This window comes from Aotus nancymaae, unplaced genomic scaffold, assembly GCF_030222135.1.
Source record: "Aotus nancymaae isolate 86718 unplaced genomic scaffold, 86718_ANA_hifiasm-v0.15.2.pri h1tg000072l, whole genome shotgun sequence".
NCBI lineage: Eukaryota > Metazoa > Chordata > Mammalia > Primates > Aotidae > Aotus > Aotus nancymaae.
The window spans coordinates 332,958-347,753 of record NW_026988487.1 but is presented as its reverse complement, the minus strand read 5'-3'; the positions used below and the strand labels follow the sequence as shown (position 1 = coordinate 347,753).

Below are 14,796 nucleotides of genomic sequence, written 5' to 3'. Positions count from 1 at the left end.
GATCCGGTCACCTGCTCCCGAGTCTGCACCCGGAAAGGCGAGTTCACCGGCCCCGGAGGAAAGGGGACACGCCCACTGTTCCCAGGGCAAATGTGTCGCCGGCATCCTGGACTCTGCCAGGGAAGATGCACATCCACTACGCTCTGCCGGGAGGGGAGCGCGGCAGGGACTCCCGGTCGGCTGCCCTTCTCTGGCTGCAAGACCCCGAGCAAGAGAAACCTGTAGGGGCTTTGCGGAGACCTGAATCCCACCCACCAACCACACGGGCACCTACGGGCTGCCCCTCGGGGCAGTATCAGCCAGTGGGAAGGGGGCTGACGTTCCTCTGCGGCCCATGAATCGTGGTGGCTGCCCGAGGGACCGCCGGAGTCCATCCACTTATTCCTCGGTTGTTAAGCGCCCAGCAGGAGCAAACCGCCAGAAAGGAGTATGCTAAGACCCCATTACCCACTAAAACTCCAGTTTCATATTTTGCGTCCTGGATGACCAGTCCCCACATTCCTGGCCTTTCTGGTTTCTCAGGAGAACCTTCTGACTCAACTCTTCCCACATCGGAAGAGTTTCCTAGTCTTTGTTCTATACTGGCCGACCATAGAAGCACCTGTCACGTGCCAATGTCAAATACTACGCTAGGCACTGGGCATTCAAGGCACAGGAGCCTGGCTTTTGCGCGCGGCGCTCACAGGCCGGTGGGTGCAAACCCTGAGGGACACACAGCCTGTCCCTTTAGCGACCACCACTTCTGTTGTGAGCTCCCGCTAAGGGGGGGTGAGTACTGGGGAGGGCTTCCAGAAGAGGCCTCCTTTGAGCCGAATCTGCAGAGACCAAGTGTCTACGAGAACTGCTTAAGAGTGCTTTGCACATTCTCATCCACAAAGGTCGAGGCTCCCACTGCGCCCAGGAATGCGCCTCGGCAGACATCAGGCGCCCCTTGATTTTGTGTTTGCATCTCACCCGGTCCTCTAGCTGACAATGGCATCAGAAGAGTCAGTGTCTGTCACAGGCTAGAAGCTCGCAGAGGATAGGAACGCGGGAAATCTAGGCAATTACTTCCAGCACATACGAAGAGCTGTTGCGAGGATCAGATCCCTTTAAAAACGGTGACGAGGAGGGAGAGGGCGGCTCCTCTGGTGCCTTCAGGAACGTCTTTACCTCTGTGTTCTTTACACTTTTTATCTCCCCAAAACAAGGTCCTTGGTCTGTTTCTGCTTCTATTTCTCCATTCTCCTCCCCACCTCTCTGTGTATTTCCAGGGGAAAAGAAAAAAATGTGTTGCTTTAATTCTGATGCTTCTCATATTAAATGCGTCTCTTTTCCCTCTCTTCATTGTCTTGAGGTCTTCCCCATTCACCCTGCTTAGTTCTCTTGTCATGTCCCTTCTTTCTCTATCACAACTGTGTTCTCCCTTTCTCACCTTTGTTTCTCTTAATACCTGTTTCTCTCTCTCATTCTCTTCCAAATGTAGTGTGTAGAGACTGTAACATCGATTGAGCCACACAATAGAAAACTGTCCAACCTCCATGTAAATTCATTCTTAATCTTACGAAAAATGCTTCCTGAAACGTGTTGCAAGCACAGTGAGACAAAAACCTCTGTAGGCGGGGTCGGGGGTGTGGAGGGAAGTGCTGGATAAATTATCCCATTATTGACTGAGCAGCAATGAATTTTCAAGAAGAGTGATTCTCTTAGAAAAAGTATTGCCGCTGCCATTTAAATGCAAAATTTGGATTTTGAGTAACAGACTTACGTTTTTATCTTCCGAGAAATAAAAAAAATAAAGACAAAAAAAGTCACAGCGTCCCTGGGTGGGCTCGAACCACCAACCTTTCGGTTAACAGCCGAACGCGCTAACCGATTGCGCCACAGAGACCGCGACGACCGCTAGCGTAGCGGAGAGCCGAGTCAATGGGAGCGAGCCTGGACGGCGCAGACGCCGTAAAAGATTCCGCCATCGGGCGAAAGAAGTGGAACCCAGGGGAGAAAGGTAAGGATCCTGATGGGAGAAGGGGGCGACGGGGCTTGGGAAGAGAGGACGCGGGACGTGCACGCTCTTCCTCCATTGGCTCGGCAAGAGGTCGACTCTGGCTATCCTCAGGTTCTACCTCAAACGTGGAGAGGCCCCGAACGTCCCTTTTTAGGGTGACCTGAGATTGAGGTTACGTGAAGTCAGGCCGCAGGAGGTCCCCCAAATCAGAACAACCTTTAGCTTCCAAACTGTCCTTTACAGCTGAACCCCTGCAGCCGCAGAATACCCGCGACGCCTATCCGCGACCCCGACCCCTTCCCCTTCCCACCTTGCATCATTAAATTTCCATTTAATGGGCGCCTCCTATATACCAGGCACTGTTCTGGGCCAGTGAATATTTAGAGCCTAACCAAGTGCCTGATACACAGTAAGCGTAAGGATTTCTGAAATGAATAAATAAGCTAGCACAACTAATACGACCAACTCAAACATCACGTTGATAAGCGTCACGATGCCCCTTCTGCTGAGGCCGAAGCCCCCTACACCCAGTTTCACCGGCCCACGTGTGTGCTGGCTCCACCTCCAGTCCCGGCGGTCTGGAGTCCAGGTCCGCCGAGATCCCACTATGCACCGTGTCACAAAGCTCTTCCGCACCCACAGTGACTTTTCACTTCCGCTTTTCCCGCCTCCGTTTTGGCTTTGCAACCAAACTACCTGTACTGGTGACCGACAGCGACGTATGACCAATAGAAAGCCCAGGTGGCCAGGAAGGGTCCGCCCATCAGCCAATGGAGAGACGGCAGCGAGAGCGGTTGTGCAGTGAAGGCTAGACGCGGTTTACTGGAATTGCTCCGGCGATCGAGGGGTCTTAATACACCGCAATCATGGTGAGATGGGGAGTGAAGCAAAGGGGCACAGGGAAGGATTGAGAGCGGAGGGAGTCGGGAGAGGTTTGGGACGAAAAGGGCCTAGGGTCAATGGAAGGAAGCGGTTTCAGTTCGAGGGGAGCAGACCCCGGTGAGGACCAAGAGGGTGAGTGCGGCTCCTCGCCGTAACATAGTGCTCATCCCACCTGGAGAACCAGGGGTCCAGGCTCCGGAGTGGAGAACGGGGCGTACGGGAGCCTCCGCATCAGGGGCTGGGCTGTGGCAGCGTTTGACTCCCCGCCGCGCTGAGCCTTCCGTTCTGTTTGTCCTAGTCTATTATGTCCTATAACGGAGGGGCCGTCATGGCCATGAAAGGGAAGAATTGTGTGGCCATCGCTGCAGACAGGCGCTTCGGGATCCAGGCCCAGATGGTGACCACGGACTTCCAGAAGATCTTTCCCATGGGTGACCGGCTGTACATCGGTCTGGCCGGGCTCGCCACTGACGTCCAGACAGTGTAAGTGTCGAGGGTCCCCGCCCACACCCAGGCCTCTTCTTGGACCATCCGCCCCTGGCGTCTCCACCAGCCTAGTGAGTCTAAGTTTTGGCCGCACACCATAGCGATACGGAGATGTATCCTAACCAACTTTTACCAGCATTTACTCTGTGTCAGGCTCTGTGGAAAGCGTCTTACATACATGGACTTACTTAATCCTCTTCCTGAGGATTCTATGTTGCCATCCCATTTTGCAGATGAGGAAACTGAGGATCTCAGAAAGTATCTTGCTCAAGATGCAAAGTCAATGAGTGTCAGCCAAGATTCCCACCCAAGTCTCTCCAAGGCCAAAGTCAGCGCTCAGTCCCTAAAGAACTTCAGGTCAACTTCAAGCAGTCATACAGAAAGATAACCAACCTATGATGAGTTGGTGCTTATTAACTGCCATATTAGTTATCTAGTCGCCAGTGGTTATGTGATTTGAGAGAAGGGAGAGTCAGGGAGATGAAACTACAGTGACGGTTCGGATGTGAGGGTCATGGTCCTCATGGAGTAGTAGTGGTGAGAAAGGAAGGGTCGGGCGCAGTGGCTCACACCTGCAATCCCAGCACTTTGGGACGATCACCTGACGTTAGGAGTTGGAGAAGAGCCTGGCCAACATGGCAAAACCCCACCTATACTAAAAATGTAAAAATTATCCAGGCATGGTGGCATGTTCCTGTAATCCCAGCTACTTGGGAGGCTGAGGCATGAGAATCCCCTTGAACCCGGGAGGCAGAGGTTGCAGTGAGCCAAGATCGAGCCACTGCACTCCAGCCTGGGCAACAGAGTGAGACTCTGTCTCAAAAAAAAAAAAAAGTCCCTTTCTTTCTCTCTCTTTCTCTCTCTTTCTTTCTTTCTTTCTCTCTTTCTTTTTCTTCTTTCTTTTCTTTTCTTTTTTTGAGATGGAGTTTGTTGCCCAGATTGGAGTGCAAATTTTGCAGTAAGGGGAGAAGAGAAGCCAGAGAAGAGAAGAATAAGAGAGGAAAAGAATGGTGATGGGTTTTCAGGAGGGAATACATGGTCGCTCCTGTATTACCCGGTCCCACCTGCAGTAACCGGCAGGTGCTGCAGGGTACTGGTGGCCTGAGGAGCGGCAGTTCCTGGACACGTTTCCTAGAAGGTGGAGAGACTAGCTCACAACTGTGGGTGGATGCTGGTCAGAAAATGTTCTCATTTCAGCTGGGTATGGTGGCTCATGCCTGTAATCCCAGCACTTTGGGAGGCCAAGGTGGGCGGATCTCTTGAGGTGAGGAGTTTGAGATCAGCCTGGCCAACATGGTAAAACCCATCTCTACTAAAAATACAAAAATTAGGCCGGGTGCAGTGGCTCGTGCCTGTAATCCTAGCACTTTGGGAGGCCGAGGTGGGTGGATCACCTGAGGTCAGGAGTTCAAGACCAGCCTGGCCATCAGGGTGAAACCCCATCTTTAAAAAAAAAAAAAAAATACAAAAATTAGCCAGCCGTGGTGGCACGTGCCTGTAATCCTAGCTGCTCAGCAGGCTGAGGCTGGAGAATCGCTTGAACCTGAGAGATGGAGGTGGCAGTGAGCCAAGGCACTCTAGCCTAGGCAACAGAGTGACACTCCGTCTCAAAAAAAAAAAAAAAAAAGTTCTCATTTCTCTTAAAGCTTCCTGAGTCTCAAGAACATAAAACTTACTGAGACCTTGCCCAGCCTGCCCTTTTTTCCTGTCCTGGTAGAATCAGAGGTTCCTGTCAGTGTGAAGTCTCAGGTTTCTGTCAGTGTGAAGTCTCCTGTGACCCTTCTCCTCTCCAGTCCCTGTTGTTCTCACACCGTTTCCTTTTCTGCAGAAGGCTTTTCTCATTGCGTTTGCTTTCTTGTGGGCAATAACTGCTCCTTTCACTAGGCCTCGGTTTCCTTACCTAGAAGATGAAGTTCAAGTCATTTTTTTTTTTTTTTCAGATGGAGTCTAGCTCTGTCACCCAGGCTGAAGTGCAGAGGCACAATTGTGGCTCATTGCAAACCTCTGCCTCCCGGGTTCAAGCGATTCTCCTGCTTCAGCCTCCCAAGTAGCTGGGATTACAGGTGCCTGCCACCACGCCCAACTAATTTTTGTATTTTTAGTAGAGACGGGGCTTCACTGTGTTGGCCAGGCTGGTCTCAAAGTCCTGACCCAGTGATCCACCCGCCTCATCCTCCTAAAGTGCTGGGATTACAAGCGTGAGCCACTGTACCCGGCCAGCTCAAGTCATTTATAAGGCTCTTTGCTCTGGTGTCCTGAGACTCCTTGCTTTGCCTCCAGCAGGTGTGGCATTGGTCTGCTCTGTGCAGGGGCCTATCCTGGGGCTCTGAGATGGCACTGGCAAGTTGTGGCCTTTTTTTCTTTTTTCACCAGAGCTACCAAGTGGCCTTTTTTCTTTTTCTTTTTCAAGACGGAGTATCATTCTGTCATCCAGGTGGGTGCAATGGTGCAATCTCGGCTCACTTCAACCTCCACCTCCCAGGTTCAAGTGATTCTCCTGCCTCAGCCTCTGGAGTAGCTGGGATTACAGGCACGTGCCACCATGCCTGGCTAAATTGTATTTTTAGTAGAGATGGGGTTTCGTCATGTTGATCAGGCTGGTCTCGAACTCCTGACCTCATGATCTGCCCACCTTTGGCCTCCCAAAGTGCTGGGATTACAGGCATGAGCCACTACACCCGGCTATAAGTGGCTTTTTTCTAAAAAAATCTGTCAAGTCTGTTAGCACATAGCACAGCAGTTGCTGCCTTTTTTTTTTTTCAGTTACCCAGGCTGGTGACATAATCTTAACTCACTGCACCCTCCACCTCTGGGGCTCGAGTGATCCTCCCACCTCAGCCTTTCAAGTAGCTGAGACTAAAGGTGTGGGCCACCATGCCCAGTAATTTTTGTTTTTTTGTTTTTACAGTTTTGAGATGGAGTCTTACTCTGTCACCCAGGCTGGAGTGCAGTGGTACGATCTCCACTCACTGCAACATCCATCTCCTAGGTTCAAGCAACTCTCCTACCTCAGCCTCCTGAGTGGCTGGGATTACAGGTACCCACCACCACGCTTGGCTAATTTTTGTATTTTTAGTAGAGATGGGGTTTCACCGTGATGGCCAGGCTGGTCTCAAACTCCTGACCTCAGGTGATCCACCTGCCTTAGCCTCCCAAAGTGCTGGGATTACAGGCGTGAGCCACCATGCCCGGCAATTTTTCTATTTTTTTGGTAAGAAACAAGGTTTCGCTATGTTGCTCAGGCTCAGCTTGAACTCCTGAGTGCAATGATCCTCCTGCCTCAATCTCCCAAAGTGCTGGGATGACAGGTATGATCCACCCCACTCAGCCAAAAAATTTTTAATATGGAACACTTTACAAATTTGGGTGTCATCCTTATGCTAGTCTCCTCTGTATTATTCCAATTTTAGTATGTGTGCTGCCAAAGTGAGCACTGGTTGCTACTTCCTAACACATGTAAGACTTTGCAGTTTTCCCTTGGTGGGGACTGAGATGTTCCCCTGACCTCAACAGGGTAGACACGCAGGAATATTCAATAATGACTTACTAACTCACTTTTCTCCTACCACAGTGCCCAGCGCCTCAAGTTCCGGCTGAACCTGTATGAGTTGAAGGAAGGTCGGCAGATCAAACCTTATACCCTCATGAGCATGGTGGCCAACCTCCTGTATGAGAAACGGTGAGTGCATGCAGACAGCTTTGAATGTAGCCTGGAGTGGGTACTGAGGAAGGGGGTTCTCCTTGTTTTCCCATCTCTTATTTTCAGGACAATATCCTTATTTTATGGGTCTGTTTTCTGTGGGCCTGTCTGACAAGGAAATAGGAAAGAAAGGACTTATGTTAGAAAAAGGCAAGGAATGCACATAGCAGATAAATTTGCTTCGAAGCGAAAAAATTGGTCCTACCAGAGTGTTCTGGGGTCTCCCAGACAGGAGCCACCCTTACTCCAGAGCTATTCTATCAAAGCTGGCTTCTCAGGAATAGCAGGGAACCTAGGAATGGAGTGTTCATCTTTGTCAGTTCTCTTTGAGGACTTCACGGTGCGGAAGAAGGGGCCTAACTATAGAATTCAGTGCAGAAAGCTGGGATGGAATTGAAAGGAGACCCCGTGGGTGCTTTCTACTCTGGGCAAAACTAGGTGGCCAGAATACAAATTGAGCTCTCTTTTTCTATTTTTCTAGATGGAGTCTTGCTCTGTCACTCAGGCTGGAGTGCAATGGCGAGAGCTCAACTCACTGCAACCTCTGCCTCTTAGTTTCAAGCAATTCTTTCCTCAGCCTTCTGAGTAGTTGGGATTACAGGTGCCTGCCACCACAGCCTGCTGATTTTTGTATTTTTAGTAGAGACGGGGTTTCATCATGCTGGTCAGGCTGGTCTGAAGCTTTTGACCTCAAGTGATCCACCCAACCTCAGCCTCCCAAAGTGCTGGTACGGGCGTGAGCGGCTGCGCCCAGCCAACGGAAAAAAAAAGTTTATAATATCCAGGATTATCTGGATAAGAATCTTAAAACCAAATACTGTAACACAGTTCAGGGCCTGTGTTTGAACTTCCAATTATGCTGATGCCAAGTTACCATCTGAAGTAACTTACTGCAGTGTTTCAGACAGAGGTACGTAGATGGTGTCTCTAGGGTCCAGATTTTATAAAGGGTCTGGACATTGCTCAAGTTTGGAGATGAGTTGAGTGCCCTCAGCCTGTCCTGCCAGAAAAATCAGTGATTTCAGATGGGCTCATAAAGGAAGCTCCCAGAATAGTAGCTAAGAATCCAGAATTTTCCAGGTCACCTAATGTATTTTTATTCTTTTCAATAAACATATTTTTAGTTTTTATTTTATTATTATTATCTTTTTGAGGTGGAGTCTCACTCTGTCACCCAGGCTGGAGTGCGGTGGCCCGATCATGACTCACTGCAACCTTTGCATCCTCGGCTCCAGCAATCCTCCCACCTTAGCCTCCTGAGTAACTGGGACCATAGGTGCATGTCACCACGCCTGGCTAATTTTTAAATTTGTTTGTAGAGACAGGGGTCTCACTTTGTTGCCCAGGTTGATCTTGAATGCCTCAGCTCAAGCAGTCCTCCAAGGCTGGCCTCCCTAATCACGCTTGAGATTACAAATGTGAGCCACCATGTCTGGCCTAAAAAAGTTATTTTCAGCCCGGCGTGGTGGCTCACACCTGTAATCCCAGCAGTTTGGGAGGCTGAGGTGGGTGGATCATGAGGTCAAATGATCGAGACCAGCCTGGCCAACATGGTGAAACCCCATCTCTACAAAAAACACAAAAATTAGCTGAGCGTGGTGGCGTGTACTTGTAGTCCCAGCTACTCAGGAGGCTGAGGCAGGAGAACCACTTAAACCCAGGAGGCCGAGGTTGCAGTGAGCCAAGATTGCCTCATTGCACTACAGCCAGGGAGACAGAGCGAGACTCCATATCAACAACACGAAGTAATTTTCATGGTGGCTCGTGCCTGTAATCTCAAATTGTGTGTGTGTATCTGTGTGTGTGTCTGTGTGTGTGTGTGTGTGTGTGTGTGTGTGTTTAGAGCTATAATTGAAGATCATGCCCTTGGAAATGACTGCCATCCAATATGACATATGGATAATGTCTCTTTACTGACTCTTTCTATTGAGGATATTGGCCATTTGTTATTTGGCATTTTATACAGATACTCCTTACCTTATAACCTGTAACCTGTCCTAAGCTTAAAATATTGTATGTTGAAAGGGGTATTTTGTAGACATGATAGGATGCAAAAACACAAAACACAATATCCACAAATTGCTCACAGCACGGCAGTGTAAAGTACCCATTGTTTTTCCTCGTGTGGCTGCCTGGGAGCTTCGGCTCACTGCCACTGCCCAGCATCAAGAGAGGGTTTGGTACCACGTATTGCTAGCCTAGGAAAAGATCAAATTTCAAAGCATAGTTTCCACTGAATGCCTATTACTTTGCACCATCATAAAGTTGAAAAAGTTTAAGTTGAACCATCATAAGTCAGGGATCATCATCTTTACATAAAGATCCCTAAGACTGATCTTCTTAAAGACCAGTGTCTAGAACAAGTTTCTGATGAGCTGCCGTTCCTTTTGGCAGACAATGAGAGTAACCCAGACACTAGTATCACTCTTGCCTTGCCTGCTTGGGGCTCAAAACAAAACTTTGTGTTCATTCTGAGTAACTTGTATTATGTTTTAATGATTTAGTTTTATTTTTCAGTGTTTTTCCTATAAACTGCCTCAAATCTCTTCACTAAAGGAATAGAATATAAACGTACACATAGAGGATTGAGTGATGGTAGGTTCTTGGGTGAGGAGAGGGAGGATTAGAAGAAAACAATTCTGAAAGAAAGGAGGAGAGGCCGTGCACGGTGGCTCACGCCTGTAATCCCAGCACTATGGGAGGCCAAGACAGGTGGATCACGAGGTCAAGAGAACGAGACCATTCTGGCTAACATGGTGAAACCCCGTCTCTCTACTAAAAATACAAAAAATTAGCTGGGCGTGGTGGCAGGCACCTGTAGTCCCAGCTATTCAAGAGGCTGAGGCAGGAGAATCCCTTGAACCCGGGAGGTGGAGGTTGCAGTAAGCTGAGATTACGCCACTGCACTCCAGCCTGGCAACTGAGCAAGACTCTGTCTCAAAAAATTATATATATATAAAAAGAAAGGACAAGAGGGTCAGAGATGAGAAGGATAAAAAGGTAAGCGTCAGAGAAAAAAAGGTGAAAAGTCTTAGAATATTGCTAGCTGCGGGAGCTGGCCACAGGGAAAAGTCATCTTCCCAAGCAGGTCCTCCATTTCCCCTCTGGTCTGGGGCGGGGCTTTGTCTGAATAGGCCTGAACAGGAAAGAGAGTGTTCTTGAGTTCTGGTTTCTCTCTCTGATGCTGGCCCCACAGGTTTGGCCCTTACTACACTGAGCCAGTCATTGCTGGGTTGGACCCGAAGACCTTTAAGCCCTTCATTTGCTCTCTAGACCTCATCGGCTGCCCCATGGTGACTGATGACTTTGTGGTCAGTGGCACCTGTGCTGAACAAATGTACGGAATGTGCGAGTCTCTCTGGGAGCCCAACATGGTACGTTGGTGGCATGGAGGGGGGCTGGGCTCTGAGGTACCCATCCTTGGTCATTAGGAGAAAACTGTGTTTATGTGGCAGGTGATGGGGAAGATGGGGAGGTGGGAGAGAAGGCCGCAGCTGCTGCTCCTTAGAAGGGTATCCAGAAATTCCATCTGCCAGGGCTAGCTGGCTCCAGAGGAGAGCATCTTCTGTTAGGAGACCACAGTTAGATATTTGCCACAGCAGTAAGAATTCCTTACGTTGGGTTTACAGGGTTCTTGCATCCATTCATTGAGCAAACGTTTAGCTCAGTGTAGAGTTAGAGGCGGCTCAACAGAATGGGCTTGGGAGCCACGTTGTCTGGGTTGGAAACCTGGATCCACCCACCACCTTAGTTATTGATCTTGGGTAAGCCAGTTTACCTCTCTGCCTCTACTACCTTGACTGTAAAATGGGGATAATAAAGTCTACCTTAGTAGCGGTCCTGAGGAAACCAAATGGGAGGAGATTAGAATAGTGCATGCACGCCTAGTTTGGCCGGGCACGGTGGCTCATGCCTGTAATCCTAGCACTTTGGGAGGCTGAGGCGGGCAGATCACCTGAGGTCAGGAGTTTTGAGACCAGCCTGACCAACATGGTAAAATCCTGTCTTTACTAAAAATACAAAATTAGCTGGGCGTGGTGGCACGTGCCTGTTAATCCCAGCTGCTCAGGAGGCTGAGGCAGGAGAATCGCTTGAACCTGGGAGGCAGAGGTTGCAGTGGGCCGAGATCATGCCACTGCACTCCAGCTTGGGAACAAGAGTGAAATTATGTCTCAAAAAAAAAAAATAGTGCTTGATGGCGAGGGTTGGCTGTCATTATTGAGTGCCTGCTCTGTCGAGCATTTGGGAAAGCAGGTACAGTCTGCCTTCAAGTGCCCACTGCAGTCCAGTGTAGCAAGACACACACTCAAATACCTGTTAGATTGCAGTTTGTTGGGAAGAGGAGGAAAGGGCCTGGTGGCAGAAGGAACAGCCTGTGCAAAGGTACAGGAAGGGCCAGGTATGTTCAGTGACTGGAGAGAGCTGACATTGGCTGGAATGTGGGTAAAACATGGGGGGAAACGATGCTGGAGATTGAGATGAGACTTCAAAGGGCCTTGAATGCCTTACCAAGGAGTCTGAAGTCTGTCCTCTGCCGTAAGGAACCTAGAGAATCGAGTGCCTCTAGGTGGACATGACGGGCTGTTACCGCCTGCAGGAGGCGCTGAAGTCCTGGGCAAAGACAGTGGCAGTGGGGAAGCAGGAAGGCAGCTGTCGAGAGGACTTAGTTACTTAAAACAGAAGCAAAGGAGGTAGACACTGAGGCTGGCTGGGTTCTCCGGCTGGGCTAGCCAAGACAGAATGTAGGAGAAGGAACAGGTTTGGGGGAAATGGGTTTGTGGTTGGACAGGTTGGGTTTTGAGGTACCTGTTAGATATCCAGGATCAGAGCCCATCAGGCAGCTGCTAAAGCACACTGGAGCCAAAGAGGGGTTCTTCTATTTTACAGAGGAGAAACTGAGGCTCGGTGAAGTGACATACTATTTGCCCAACGTCACATTGCTGATTAGTAAAAGAAATTCAGGGGTTGAAGTCTTCTTTCACTTTCCTTTACATAATTCAGCTTCCTTCCAAGGAAGGAGCTGAGAAAGGCTTCCCACGTCTTGGGAATCATTCCTTACTTCAGGCATGTCTTGGGGCCAGAGCTGGGAACCTTGAGCCTAGGAAAACAGAGTTAAGGGACCCCAGACCAAGTCGGGGCTACAGGCTGTGGTTTGAAGAGGTCCTACTCTGTTGGCAGGATCCAGAACATCTGTTTGAAACCATCTCCCAAGCCATGCTGAATGCTGTGGACCGGGATGCAGTGTCGGGCATGGGAGTCATTGTCCACATCATGTGAGTATGGGCTGGGAGAAGTTGAGAAGCTCTACAGACACCCTGCCCCTCTCCCTTCTCCACAAGCACACCCCCCATTTTCCCAGCCCCCCGATCAGGTGTGAGATAAGAAAGGTGCCTATGGCCGTCCTGGGTGAGCAGAATTCTATGCCTCCCTATGGCTGGTAGCTGAAAGCCTACCCAGCTTCCCCTGGCCTCTGTCAGGTGAGGCTCTGGGGCCCATGCTCACAAGAGACATTTCTTCCTTAACAATGTCCCGAAAGTCTCAGGGATGTGTTGGGGTGAGCCACAGCAGAGCTCCTGCAGATGGATTGAAATTCTAGGGGCTCCCATCCTCTCTCCAGCCCAGAGCTGTATGATGTTGTGAGCTCTGGGGACCAATTTCCAAGTCCCAGCCAGCTCCCTATGTGCCATCCCCCTTGTCCCTTTACTTGTTTGGGGCCATCACCAGGAACCTGATTGGATAGAATAGGAAGCGTCTTCCCAGCTGCTTTCCTACATTGCAGGATAAGCATTTGGACCCTTTTGGAGGATAGCCTGCTTAATTACCGTGAAAACCAGAATTTACCCTCCAAGGTTCTTTTATGTTCTTTGGGGTGAAACACACCACACCTTCTCCTTCCTAAGTGGCTTGTTCTCTAGGCCTGGAGGAACTCCTTCCCTTCTTTGGAGAGCTGTATAGTCCGGCCCTGGATCATTTCCTGGGAAAGCCTCCCCAAGGTGGTTCTACCTGTGGAAAGACTGCCCAGGTGTCTGTCCCTGTCCCTCCTTCCTCACCACAGACGGAGGAGATGAACTAGCAGGAATGAAACTAGAGCAGGACACTTACACCTAGAGGCAGTGGGCAGCCATTTGTTCTGCTCCCTGGCCCCAGGACTTACAGGCTTGGCGCTGAGGGCCGGGTGAACTAGTCACAGTCACAGTTCAGATGGGTAGAGATGTTTTCTTGTGATTTTCTCCCTCTGCAGTGAGAAGGACAAAATCACCACCAGGACACTGAAGGCCCGAATGGACTAACCCTGTTCCCAGAGCACACATTTTTTTTTCTTTTTTTGAAATAAAATAGCGTGTCTTTCACTCCTGCTTATCTTTGATGGTTTCCCGCAGATCTTTGCCCCAGCTGGGCAGCTACAGCCAGCCACTCAGCATGTGTGGCCTGGCCCTTGGGCTTGCTTTCTGGCTCGCGCTCTACTCCATCGGTGCATGCCAGGGGGACAATCCACACGTCACTTGCTCTATGCTCCCTGTGTGCTAGGCCCCACACAAGTGCTTTACATGGTCTAGGATTTATTTATCAGGACTGAAGGTAGTTGAGATTATCCTTGTTTGGAGATGAAGGACAGTTAAATAACTTATCCAAATCCACTTTCGTAAGTGGTAGAGCAAGGACATAAAATCATGTTCCATTGACTCTACAGCTTAGAATCCTTTTCACTCAACTCTACGGAAAAACTTTTGTCTTTTATTGCTTCAGGTGGAAATTTGGCCAAGTAGGTTGGACGAGGTGGCTCATGCTTGTAATCCTAGCACTTTGGGAGGTGGAGACAGGCAGATCACCTGAGGTCAGGAGTTCGAGACCAGCCTGACCAACACAGAGAAACCCGTCTCTGCTGAAAATACAGAAAATTAGCCGTGTGTGGTGGCACATGCCTGTAATCCCAGCTACTCAGGAGGCTGAGGCAGGAGACTTGCTTGAACCTGGGAGGCAGCGAGGTTGTGGTGAGCCGAGAGTGTGCCATTGCACTCCAGCCTGGGTAACAAGAGCAAAACTCTGTCTCAAAAAAAAAAAAAAAAAGAAAGAAAGAAATTTGGCCAAGTACCCATCAGTAGTGTAGATTAGTGTTTCTTAAGCTAGCCAGCACATTAGTCACCTGTGAACTCCTGAAACACATGCCTTGATCCCACCCCTTTAGAGTCTGATTTAACTGGCCTTTTAGGGGGCTGGGTACCTGTCTTTTCTAAAATTCCCCAAACGACTCCAGCCTTCAACCTGCAATAGATAGATGGCCTAATAAGCAAGTAGAACGTTTGCATAGCAGAGTGGTTCCCAAACGTTAGCCCCCATCGGAATCACCTGGAGGAGTCATTAAGTTTGACTCAGTATATCTGGATTGGGACCTGTGAATTTACATATCTGACTCCCAGGTGCTAATGATACTGCTGGTCCAAGGCCACGCTCTGAGAACCACTGGGTTTTAAGCTAAGTGCCCAGGTGGAGTAGATGAGGTGCACAGAGGTGACATGTTCAAAGAGGTCAGGTGAGTGGCTCCTAGCCAGCGTTCGTTCTGCACAGCTGGAGGAGTGAGGGTGGTTTGTCCATTCTTCCATGTGTTTTTTGCTTCAGAGTTTCACTGTTGCCTGGGCTGGAGTGCTGTGGTGCAATCATGGCTTACTGCAGCCTCAACCTCCCAAGCTTAAGTGATTCTCCTGCCTCAGCCTCCTGAGTAGGCTGGGATTACAGACATGTGCCA

General features: G+C 49.6%; 1 protein-coding gene, 1 non-coding gene and 1 pseudogene across 2 annotated transcripts; 1 reads left to right on the top strand and 2 right to left on the bottom strand.

Annotated features, from left to right (window-relative positions):
• Positions 1-1,796: 1,796 nt before the first annotated feature.
• On the bottom strand, positions 1,797-1,870 carry TRNAN-GUU (transfer RNA asparagine (anticodon GUU)). Its single transcript has one exon. It is a non-coding gene; the product is annotated as a tRNA-Asn (tRNA).
• Positions 1,871-2,749: 879 nt separating this feature from the next.
• On the top strand, positions 2,750-13,402 carry PSMB3 (proteasome 20S subunit beta 3). Its single transcript, XM_012451918.3, has 6 exons — positions 2,750-2,853; positions 3,165-3,349; positions 6,924-7,031; positions 10,249-10,426; positions 12,231-12,325; positions 13,294-13,402. The coding sequence occupies exons 1-6, from the start codon at positions 2,851-2,853 to the stop codon at positions 13,340-13,342; spliced, it is 618 nt and encodes a 205-aa protein (XP_012307341.1). The 5' UTR covers positions 2,750-2,850; the 3' UTR covers positions 13,343-13,402.
• Positions 6,691-6,786, bottom strand: LOC135271026 (U6 spliceosomal RNA; annotated as a pseudogene).
• Positions 13,403-14,796: the final 1,394 nt, after the last annotated feature.

Excerpts from the sequence above, each read along its gene's own strand:
- PSMB3 (XM_012451918.3), top strand. Across the intron at positions 7,032-10,248 it reads AACCTCCTGTATGAGAAACG|GTTTGGCCCTTACTACACTG; the intron begins GTGAGTGCATGC and ends CTGGCCCCACAG. Across the intron at positions 12,326-13,293 it reads GGAGTCATTGTCCACATCAT|TGAGAAGGACAAAATCACCA; the intron begins GTGAGTATGGGC and ends CTCCCTCTGCAG.